The sequence below is a fragment of the Ochotona princeps genome, chromosome 33 (assembly GCF_030435755.1).
Source record: "Ochotona princeps isolate mOchPri1 chromosome 33, mOchPri1.hap1, whole genome shotgun sequence".
NCBI lineage: Eukaryota > Metazoa > Chordata > Mammalia > Lagomorpha > Ochotonidae > Ochotona > Ochotona princeps.
The window spans coordinates 1,410,311-1,421,298 of NC_080864.1; the positions used below are offsets into that span (position 1 = coordinate 1,410,311).

The following is a 10,988-nucleotide window of genomic DNA, read 5'->3' on the forward strand; positions in this document are numbered from 1 at the left end:
TTTTCCAACACAGTACAAATGAATGAATATTTACCAGGTATGATGAGAACTGTCCTTGCTGTGTGGTGAGTTAAGCCTTCACCCGCATTCAGAGCATTTCACAGTCCCAGCTGACAATCCACATTCAGAGCATTTCACAGTCCCAGCTGCCCCGCTTCCCACCCAGCTCCCTGCCTGTGGTCTGGGATAGCAGTGGAGGACGGCCCAAAGCCTGAGGACCCTGCACCCGCGTGGGAGACCCGGAAGAGGCTCTAGGCTCCTGGTCACAGGTCAGCTCAGCTTTGGCTGTTGCGGCCACTTGGGGAGTGAACCAGTGAGTGGAAGATCTTTCTGTCTCCCCTTCTCTCTGCCTGTTGTTTTTTTTTTAACTAAATAAGTCTGACTCTCTTAAACACAGGCCCATCGGTGCTCTGTTGTTAAGTGTTACAAAGCTGGGCTCACACACTCTACTTAGCTACTTTGTTTCCAGGCCACTGGGGCTGCTAAGCCACCCTGATCGCCCTATGCAAAATCTCTCGGGTTTTTGAAACCCTTGTTACACAATGATGCAAATGGCCTCTGCCAGCTGCTGCCCCTGCCGCCATGACTGGGCAACTGTGCCCACCTGTCCCCAATTGCTTCCGCATTCACTGGAACCCACGGAGAGCAGGTGTGGGCCTGAGCGCCTGGGACACTCCCCTCCCACGCTGGCGAACCTGGGTCCCTGGGCATGGGACCTGGATGGAGCTCCTGGCCCAGCCCCAGCCTTTGCTCCCTCTGGGTCTGCCATGCAGGTGCAGGGTCCCAAGGCTTTGGGCCGTCCTCCACCGCTTTCCCAGGGCCACGGGCAGGGAGCTGGAAGGGAAGTGGAGCAGCTGGGATTTAAACTGGCACCCATATGAAATGCCAGCATTGCAGATGGTAGCTTCACATGACGTGCCACCACACTGGGTCCCAAATATCCTCTATTTATTTTTTGGCATTCCTTTTGGGTCTGTGACCCCTCCCAGCAGTGACCACTTGAGCCGGAGTGTCCGGCCAGCTGGCCAGCCCTTGGCAAACAAGCCTGTCCCATCTCCGTGTCAACAGCCAGCGACGGTCGCCGTGCCCAGCTGGCGACACACCTTCCCTGCCATCCGATCCCGTCATCACTCGACACCAGCTAAGCAGTTTCCTGGATGTCTGGGTGCAGCTGGGGTGGTGACAAGCTCGGAGCGAGCCAGGTACCCGTGTCTGTTCCCGCCAGCCCTCCTTGGAGTGGGGTGACCCCCAACCTTCCACCTGGTGCCAAGCTGGGCCAAAGGCCTCCTGTCTCCCCACCCCCCATCACACATCCAGAGCTGGGACTTGAACCAGGGAGTCAACAATTGACCCAATAGTGACCCCCAGCACCTGCCAGTCCCCTCCATGCATTTTGCAACAGACACACTCCACCTGGGGTGCATTCAGTGAGCGCCTGCTGTATGCCTCCCTCCCCCTCCCACCTCACCCCCTGGGTGCTAGAGGGGACACTGAGAAAGAGGGTGGGTGCGGGGAAGAGAGAGAAACAGGTCCTGGGAAGGGATGTTGGAAGGGAGGTGTCAGTGCCGCGAGGGGGTGGGGGTGGCTGGTGAGGCCACGTGGGGACAAGGTGCCAGGAGTTGTGGGTCACATGTCCCTGGCTGGGCAATGCTGGGTTCCTGGGGGGCAGGCTGGGTTCTGGACACTACTGAGTGGCAGGGAAGGGGGAGCTGAAAAAAGGAACAGGGTGGCCATTGGGCATTGAGGGGCCATAAAACGCCCCACGGGCATTGTGGCTGGGCAGGTTAAGCCCGTGTCCCGGGCTGCTCCACTTCCCATCCAGCTCCCTGCTCACGCACCTGGGAAAGCAGCAGGTGACGGACTAAGTGCCTGGGGCCCTCTACCCATGTAGGAGACCCAGGTGGAGCGCCTTGCTTTGGGTTGACCCAGCCTAAGAGGTCACAGGGCAGGGCAGATCTCTCTCTCTGTGCCAACTCCTCTTCATCCGTGCAAACCCCAACACCCATGCCCCCACCTCCCCTACCTCCAGCCCTCAGGCCTGCTGCCCGCATGGGCCACTCTGACCCCACAGGTACCTGGGTCTGCCCTCTGACCCCTGACATGTGTCCTGGCGACTGTCCATCTGTGCCGATCCTGGTGGTCCGAAGACCTTAATCACCTCTAGGTCTCCGCCCATCTATGAACCAATGCTTGGGCCTGTGCCTAACTACCTGTAGCTCTAACGGGCCACGTGTGACCACCTGCCCATGTTGGGACCGAAAGCAGAGGGAGCCACCTGCCCGCCACACCCTGACCAGGGGGTGTGTGGGCGCATGCCTCAGTTTCCCCACTGGGATGGGCACCTGCCCCTCTCCCCCCCACAGCTTGCCTTTGGTTGATTCCCACGATCCCCCCTGAAGATCAGATGTGATGGGGCCGCCCAGCGTGGCTTCCTCCTGGGCCAGGCTCCCAGTCCGGGGTTTTCTGGGGACTTTTCCTGAACACCGGCGCCCAGGTGGGGCCGGATGAGGGCGGAGGCGCGGGTGGCCACCAGCCCCTGGCGGGCATCCAGCTCCCACGTGTCCCTGCTACACACACTCCAAGGGGGCGTTTCCTCTGCACGCTGGAGGCCCCAAGCTCACCGTGCAGACAGCTCGCTTGCACACCCACCTGAGAATCAAGCGAGCAGCGCCCAGGCTGCTCCACCTCCCCGACTCAGCCTGGGGCGCAGTAAGTTGCGTGGTGGGCTTGAGCCCTGGGCCGCAGACACTGTAAACAAACAGAACCCTTTAGGCACCTGCTGGCTGTGTATGCCCGGCTGGCAGGGCCCCACTCACTAGCTGGTGTGGCCAGAAAGAATAGAAACACATGGCACGGTGCGTCCTGGACCGGCGAGGGTGGACCAGGAGGGGCTCATTGTGCAGAGACGCGCAGACGCGGGGGGCGGGGTGGTCTGGCCTGCGGGGCAGCAGGTGCACTGCCCAGGAGGTGGGGCTCGGCTGGACACACCACACACACCCGCAGGCTTGGAGTCCCAGGCTTGGAGGGGGAGGCACCAGGTGGCCCCGCGGCACCACCCGGGACAAGGACAAGCCGTCCTGGGACTGCAGCCCGGAAGAGGCGGGAGAGCAGGGACGCGGCCCCCTCGCACCCGCCCGCACACCCCAGTGCTCACCCTGCTCGGGACAGAATGTGTCCGGGCAGAGGCGGGCAGCTGTGGTGCCTGGTGGCTGGAGGATTCCTGAACAGCCGCCCAACCGGGCCCCCAGCCAGAGGCAGCCGGGCAAAACAAGCTACTGTGAGCCGGTGGAGCCAGGGCGGGCCGTGGTGACACCCTTACCCCAAACACAAGCTGTCGCCCTCACACAGCAAGCAACCCAGCCAGGACCGGGAGTACGTGGGGTGGGGTCACTTGGGTGTGCAATGGGTTCTGGGGCCAGACCCCATATTCAAACCTGCGAGCAAACAAGTGAATTTCTAAGGAGAATAGCAACCACAAAAGCTGCCAGACAATGGGGTGAGGGTGGGGACTGAGGTGGGCGCAGGGTCCCAAGGCTGTGGGCCGTCCTCCACTGCCTTCCCAGGCCACAGGCAGGGAGCTGGATGGGAAGCGGAGCTGCCGGGATTCGAACCTCGAACCGGGCGCCCCTATGGATGCCGGCACGAGGAGCAGAGGTCCACGGCACTATGCCACAGTGGCACCAGCCCATTTGAGGGTTTCTGCAGAGCAGCCAGGGAGGAAGGGGTGAAATTTGAAGGTTATGATTGAAATGGAACATCTTCCTCGGGGACTCCCCTTCCAGCACCCCTCCCTGGGTTCCCTGAATAAGATGTCCTGAGCCAGCCCCGGCCCGGGCGGCATTTATCTGCAGCAGAAACGACACACCTCTTCCCCCCTCCTGCGGGATCAAGTTCCTCACAGTTGTACACTTGGCAGTTCTGAGGACATGGGGCGCCTTGGCCTCCCCTGGGAGGGGGAAGCCGGTGTGATACCTGGACCCACGTCGGCAGCTGGAGAGTCAAAGTGGGGTGCTCATCTCTTGAATACCCTGAAGGACGGGGAGCTCACCCCCTCTCCAGGCCAGAATACCAGTGACCGCTCCTCCCTGCTGCCCCGCCCCTGTGACCACCCTAGCCTGGTACATCCTGAACCTGATGCTACCAGGACAACTGTACCCTCCTCCCCCGGGGACGGAAACCCCTGCCGGACAGAGGAGTCCCTCTCACTGCCCCTCCCCATCCAGAGACAGAAAGAGCTTAAAAAAAATGCAGGGCTCAGCATGGGCGTCTAGTGGCTAACATCCTCGCTTCGCACGTGCCTGGATCCCATCTGGGCTCTGGTTCCTGTCCCGGCTGCTCCACTTCCCACCCAGCTCCCTGCCTGTGGCCTGGGAAAGCAGTGGAGGACGGCCCAAAGCCTTGGGACCCTGCACCCGCGTGGGAGACCCGGGAGAGGCTCCTGGCTCCTGGCTTCGGATCGGCTCAGCTCTGGCTATTGTGGCCACTTGGGGAGTGAACCAGCAAACAGAAGACATCTATCTGTCCCTCCTTCTCTCTGTAAATCTGCCTACCCAAGGAAAATAAACACATCTTAAACAAAAAACAAACCACCATATATTCCTGGGTGCTGTCAGAGCAAGGCCATCGGTGCTCTGTCCCCGTCCCCGGGCCCGCTCTTGGGCTGGGGTCCTGTGAGCTCTGTGGAGATGTCCCGTAGGCACGCATGTCCATTTTGTTTTTAATCTTTGTTTCTGGCATCACCATGCACCTCTTTTCCTGTCTCTCCCCCACACTGGGATAGAGCAGTAAATTGTGGCAAGCAGTAGTCGGCCTGGGATCATGGAAAATACTGGAACTATCTTTTTCTTATCACACTTTGGCGTGTGTTGGCTGGCTTCCCCTCCTCCTCCCCCGGGGTCGGGGCTGTGAGGCCACGCCTCCAGGTGGACAAGGTGGACAAGACGCAGGAGGGGAGGACCTTTGGCGACCCCGACCTGGGTCCAGCTCACCCTGGAAGGCAGCAGGTGGTGGCGCAAGGCCTCGGGGTCCTTCCTTACAGCACCCAGGCCCCCCTTGGCCCCTGCACTCTCCCCCCGCCCGGGCAGTTGGGATGCGGACGAAGCTACCGACACACTCCTCTTCCTCCACACTTTTAGTATTTTTCCCTGAAAATAACTGTACAAAAGAGAAGGCTTTCTTAAGGCATTTTGGAAATGTTGGGTCCCCGGCGGGGGGCCTGCCCCCACCACCACTGGGTCTCTGCAGTTGGGGGGGCCAACCCAGCTGCCCCTCCCCTCTACAACCCCCCCACACCCTGAAATTTCTTCCCTCCGGGATGCAGGACACACTGCTTGGTTCCCCTCTGTCAAATTCACTCTGCAAACACGGCAGGACCGCCACACACCCACACCGCTTAGGGTCGCACAGCTGGGGGTTACCTGTCCCCTCCTCCCTCGGGCCTGCAGGACCACTGCCCTCCCCCCCAGGCACCCCGAGTCCAACTCCGAGTGGGTGGGCCTCAAGCATCACTCAGCTCTGACCTCCTCCCACATTCCCCATCCCCCACACAGACACACTCCGGCTCACTCCACGCTGCCTTCTGACTGAACTCCTACACACACAGCAAAGCCTCAGCCAAAAGGCCCTTTCTTCTGCTCTCTCAGCCCAGGGTCCCTCCTAAGGTGGCTGCACCTCTCCATCTCTCTCCTGGGGACCCCCGAGGCCGGACCCAAAGCTCAACCGGCAGTAGCATCTCGGCTCAGGCTGTTGGGCGTGCGAGGGCTTCCATGAACAGCCAAAGTCAGAATCCGGCCTGGCACCTCCCGCCGACTCAGCTTCCCCACTTCGGAAATGTCAGGCCCGTCCGTGGGTGGTCTGGCCAGCTCCCTCTGCCATGCCCTCCCTCGAGGCGTCCATTGCGGCTCAGCAGGTCATGCAGCGCTGTCTTTGGGCCTCGGCGGGTGGGTTGGGATCCTCCTAGGACACACACAGTCCCCATGAGCCCCGGGGTGACGGGCCTGGGTTCCCCTCCACCACCACCCCGAGTACTGGCGACGATGCTGGCGGCGGGGTTGAAGTTAGGGGCATGGAAAGGCTTTGGGCTGTCCACGCACCCGCAGGAGTTTCCACCAACACCTCCCACTCCTCTTCCTGGCAGGGGCAGTGGGTATAGCCTGAACCCCACACAGGTGCGCTCACCTCGGTGTACAGAGGCGGTGGGCGGTAGCGGAACTCCCGGATGTAGGTGAAGAATGGCCCTTCGAGGATGAGGTCCGGGTCCGGCAGCGGCGGGAGGAGGTCCTGCTCCGTGCCATGGGCCACCACCTCGGAGTACTCGGGAGGGGCTGCAAGGAGCAGACGTGGAGGGTGAGCCCGCGGGAGGAGCAGGAGGAGGGGCGCAGCGGGGGAGTGGCATGGGGTGCACTCGGAGTTCTTCGTCCCCATCTGCCCCTCACAGCTCACCTTCTGGGTGCTCCGGCAGGGCTCCCGGCCCCCAGTCGAGCAGCAGGCCGGCGTGGCTGCCCACACTGAGGGAGCGGCGGCCGAGCGGGTGCAGGGGCACTGTCCCGATGACCAGCGGCAGCTCCAGCAGCAGCTTGGATGTGCCCGGGATGTCCACACACACCTGCCGCAGGTGCAGGAGGGTCACCCAGGCGCCGGGCCCCCGCACACCTTCAGCAACCTCTTCGTAAGGCCCCGCCCACCCAGGGGATTACCCTCTGCGGCCACGCCCACCCCTAGGCACCGCCTACGTCCTCAAGCCACACCCACCTCTGGGGACCCCCTCCACCCACACAAGGCTCCACCAATTCGAAGGAATAGCGTTCAGACCCCGCCCACCTTCCTCCAAGCCCCACCCACACTCTAAGGGCCTCCCACCTCACCCAGACCCCGCCCACTCCCTCCGGCCCCGCCCACCCCGGCCCCGCCCACCTTGAGGCTGTAGTCCACGTGCAGCACCCGGCAGCGCAGGATGGACGGGCCGACGGGCGGGATGCGCAGTGCCCGGCCGTGCCACAGCGCCCGGCGCCCGGCGCCCACGGGCTCACCCGCCACGCTGGCCACCACCACGTGCTTCTGCTTGCGGGCGCCGCGCGCCATGAACGTCTGTGTCTGCACCACGGCGGCGCGGGGCAGCACGGGCCGCGTGGAGCTGTTGTCGATCTCGGCGAACACCGGGATGACCTCTCCTGGGCAGAGGAGGCGGGGCCTCAGCCTCCCCAGCTCACCCCGGCAGCCTGCACCCCACCCGGGCCCTGCGGCCCCACCGCCCCACCTGCTCACCCCAGCAGCCTGCACCGCCCCACCGCCCCACCTGCTCACCTGGCCGCCCCCGACCACCCCACCTGGCCACCTGCCCATGTCCCCACTGCAGCCACACATGCCCCCACTGCACCACCTGTACACTTGGGCACACCCCTACTGTGTCACCTGCTCACCTGGCCCCACTTCCACCATCCCACCTGCTCACCTGGTGTGTAGCCTTTGCGGTCTATCTTGGCTGTCAGGGATACGAGGCCCCGGTTACAATACCAGGAGCGTGCAAGCTTTTCCCGAGCGCCAGCTTGCGGTGCCTGGGCCACGGTGGAGAGTGACAGTGAGGGAGAGAGCCAGAGAGATTCAAGGAGAACCAGCAAAAGAGAGAGACAAGGAGAGAGAGAAAGAGAGAGAGAGCTGGGTTGCTGAGTGCAAACTACAGACACCACCCACCTCCAAGTCTGGGGTTTCCTTGAGTATTCCCAGGAATTAGCTACAGCCCAGGGCCAGCTCCTGTTCGCAAGGACAGCACGAACGCTGTCTGGACCTAGGCCATAAGGAGCGCTCACTGCCGGCCCTGACCGTCCTCCCCTGCCTCACACTGGGGCACTGCGCGTGCGAGAGAGGCCAGAACACTGCCCAGCGCCACACAGGTGCAAATGGGCATGCCTGCTCTTTGCATTCTGTGCCCCTGGGCGGTCCGCCCCCTGTCCCCCAGGCCACAACCCTCTGAGGCAGAGCTGCCAGCGTGGGGTCAGCCAGCTGAGCCAGCCCCGTGTCGGTGGGCATCCTAGCTCACCAGCAGGGCGGGCGTGTTGATGTCCACGGGCTCGATGACGGTGAACACCTTTTTGGCCCGGCGGGCTGGGGCCCAGGGCCGGTGCAGGGTGGCCTTGATGCAGTAGCGAACACTGCCATGTTTGCCTTCGAAGGAGGTCACCAGGGTCCTGGTAGGGGTGCGGGCAGGAGGGATACAGGAGGGCAAGGGCTTCAGGAGGGGAGGGATGGGTCACGGAGACATAAACAGAGCCAAGCTGTTCCAAAGGGTGGTGGCAGAGAGGCAGGTGCTCTTCCCCAGTGGGGCCAGAGTGGAAGAGGTTTCAGGAGTGGCCACCCCACGTTCCACAGCATGGATCCCAGGGCAGCTCAAGGATTACCTTCCCCACCCCACACCCCGACCCCCGGCACCCCGCCCCGGGACTCACAGGGGCAGCTGGAAGCTGAAGGGGAACTCATGGCGACCAGCGGGCAGGGTCGTGGGCTCTCCGGTGTCTGCAGGAGGGGAGCGAGAAGGGCCCTGCTCAGCCGCAGGATGGCCAGGGATGCCCGGGGGGTGCCAGCGGCAGGTGCAGCACCGCCTACCTGGGGCCAGCAGCAGCGTGGCGCGGTGGCTCAAGACCTCCACGCGCTCGCTGTAGGTTTGCGTATAAGCGGTGCTCGAACCCGCGCTGCGCGACTCGGTCCAGTGCACGTGGGCGCGGCCCCGCGCGCGCAGCCTCAGGGCGCCCACGCGCGCAGGCCCGGCCAGCTCCAGCCGCACCCGGCCCGCCACGGACTCGCCGCCGTGGAATGCGGGCTCGGCGCCTGCCAGGGCCCCGTCCAGCTGCACGGAGAAGGCCTTCACCTTGTCGAAGAGCATCGCGTACCGTTCCCCGCCCCGTCTCCGTTCCTCACCCTGGTCTCGAACCCGTGACGCGCCAGCCGGCGCAGCTGCAACCCGGAGCGAGCCGGCTGAGAAACTCCCCACGCCGGCGTCGCCGCCGCTTTTATAAGCCAGGGCGGAGCGAGGCGAGTGGCCAGTCACGCCCTGTGCCTGGACACCCGGCCAATGGCACGGCTACCAGGCGTGGCTCCGCCCGGGAGACCAGGGACACCCCAGCTCGCAGGCGGCCTGCCCTGGAGGTGGGGAAACTGAGGCAGCGGGGGTGGGGGTGGGCAGGAGGCCGGGGGAGGCGAGGCCTGGGCCTGACGTCACCGGCCGGAGCTGCTGCCCGGGTTGTGGGCAGACGTGACACCAGGCACACCCCAACCCCATGCAAAGTCGGAGGAGGAGGAGGAAGTGGCCGCCTGCTTCCTGTGATGCCAGAGTCCCCGAGGCCCGGGCAGGTGGCAAGGATGGGGCGCTGGGCATCCTGAGGCACGGTGTGTCCCCCGACATTCCTCCCTCACTCCTGGCTGGGGGGATCCTCGCCCCCAGCCTCCCCCATCACCACTACCTGCCATCCCCAACTTTCTTCCAACTCCGGCTACTCGCCCCCCACCCCCGCAGCCACAGTCTCTGCGCCACAGCCAGCCCAGACTGGGCGACCCCACCCCGACCATACACCTTCCCACACCGTGTTGGGGGGCGCAGCACCCACGCCGACCCCCTCCCGCTGTTCCTCCAGAAAACCGCGCACAGGTGCTGGCCACGGCGCGCCGCCGCCCTCTGCCGACAGGGCCACACATGGCGGCTGCTGTGCCAGCGACCTTCCTGGCGCATGAACCCCGACCTCGCCCCTGAGCGTCGGGAGGCCTCGGCCCACCCCACCCCAAAAACACGGACGAGTCGGGGGCGAGGAGGCGTGACCCTGAGGGGCCCCTTTGCTCAGGGCGCACGCGGAGACCTCAACACGGACAGGCGATGTCCGGGGGTGGGAGGAGATGAGCCCCTAGGCGCACAGGCAGGCAGGGGACAGCCCCCCATCCACACACCCTGGCCAAGCAGCGGCTTTCCCAGCGCCCCCCGCCTCTGTGCACAGCGCCCCAATATTCCATTTGAGGCTGGCAACAGGAAAGAGAGGAAGTTCTTTTCCGGGGTGGGGGTGTGGCCCCTTCCGGCCACCACAGCAGCCCCCAGCTGCCTGCGTGGGGCTCTGGCCCCGGTGGATGCAGCCTGGCGCCGGTGCGAGGGGGCGGGGCAGCTGGGAACCCAGACCCCAGGGGTTGAGGAAGAAAGGGGGCGAGCCCCTATATGCCTGTGACCCCCAGACTGGGGTGGCGTCTCGGTGGGGATGTGGATTGGGAGAAAGCTGCTTTACAACATCAGGGGAACCCTAGACGGGGTCCAGGAATTCAGCGTGGGTGGAACAGGGGACCCCACTCCAGCGCCAAGCCCTCTCCTGCTCCCCAACACTTCAGGTCTGCCGGCCCTGGCTGACGGTCGGGGGTTGACCCCAAGCCTCCCCACCGCCCCCAGCACCCCGCCTCACCTGGCAGCAGCAGCTGCCGCCGGCGCAGGTAGGTCTCGACGGCGGCGAAGTCGCTGGCCACGGCGTTGACGCCCACGCTGCGCCCCTCGAGCCAGTGTGTGGCCGCGCCTCCGCGCGCAGCCACCTCGAGCGCCCGCACCCGCAGCGGCGCCGCCGCGTCCAGCAGCACCCGGCCGCTCAGGCGCTCCCCGCCGCGGTACGCGCCCCCGGGGCCCCGCGCCAGCTCCAGCGCGAAGCTGCGGACGCCCCGCAGGCGCATGGCGGCGCGGGACCCCTACACACACACACACACACCACTTCCTGGAGGAGGGCGAGGTGGACGGGCCGCCCTGCGCGCGCCTGGGCTGGGGCGGATGTGGCCGCTGCTTCTCCTCGGCTCCTCCCCGCTGCGCCCCCACGTCGCCGCCTTCGTGTTTATTTCCGTCCTGGTTCGGGGTGGAGTTGAGGGGTGTGTGTGTGTGGTGTTGGGGGGGGGGGGCTCCTGCATCACACTGGACAGCCACGGGGCCTTGAACTCGCGTCTCAGCCGCCCGCCCCTGTTATCTCCCCCAGCCAGGCGGC

General features: G+C 64.8%; 1 protein-coding gene across 2 annotated transcripts; it reads right to left on the bottom strand.

The window, feature by feature from the left end:
- Nucleotides 1-5,383: 5,383 nt before the first annotated feature.
- Nucleotides 5,384-10,718, bottom strand: ARRDC2 (arrestin domain containing 2). 2 transcript variants are annotated; one of them, XM_058657947.1, is made up of 8 exons: nucleotides 10,428-10,718; nucleotides 8,442-8,508; nucleotides 8,036-8,183; nucleotides 7,451-7,553; nucleotides 6,913-7,169; nucleotides 6,442-6,604; nucleotides 6,178-6,323; nucleotides 5,384-5,955 (listed from the first exon to the last, which is right to left on the bottom strand). In XM_058657947.1, the coding sequence occupies exons 1-8, from the start codon at nucleotides 10,684-10,686 to the stop codon at nucleotides 5,902-5,904; spliced, it is 1,197 nt and encodes a 398-aa protein (XP_058513930.1). In that variant the 5' UTR covers nucleotides 10,687-10,718; the 3' UTR covers nucleotides 5,384-5,901. The 2 variants fall into 2 exon arrangements, with proteins under 2 accessions (XP_058513930.1, XP_058513929.1); XM_058657946.1 differs by lacking the exon at nucleotides 10,428-10,718 and adding an exon at nucleotides 8,599-9,295.
- Between the last annotated feature and the right edge of the window lie 270 nt (nucleotides 10,719-10,988).

Bases quoted from the DNA above. Each gene is read 5' to 3' on its own strand.
- ARRDC2 (XM_058657946.1), bottom strand. From the start codon at position 8,875: ATGCTCTTCGACAAGGTGAAGGCCTTCTCCGTGCAGCTGGACGGGGCC. The intron at 8,509-8,598 runs GTAGGCGGTGCT...CCCCTCCTGCAG, and splicing joins CACGCTGCTGCTGGCCCCAG to ACACCGGAGAGCCCACGACC. The intron at 7,554-8,035 runs GTGAGCTAGGAT...ACCGTGGCCCAG, and splicing joins TCAACACGCCCGCCCTGCTG to GCACCGCAAGCTGGCGCTCG.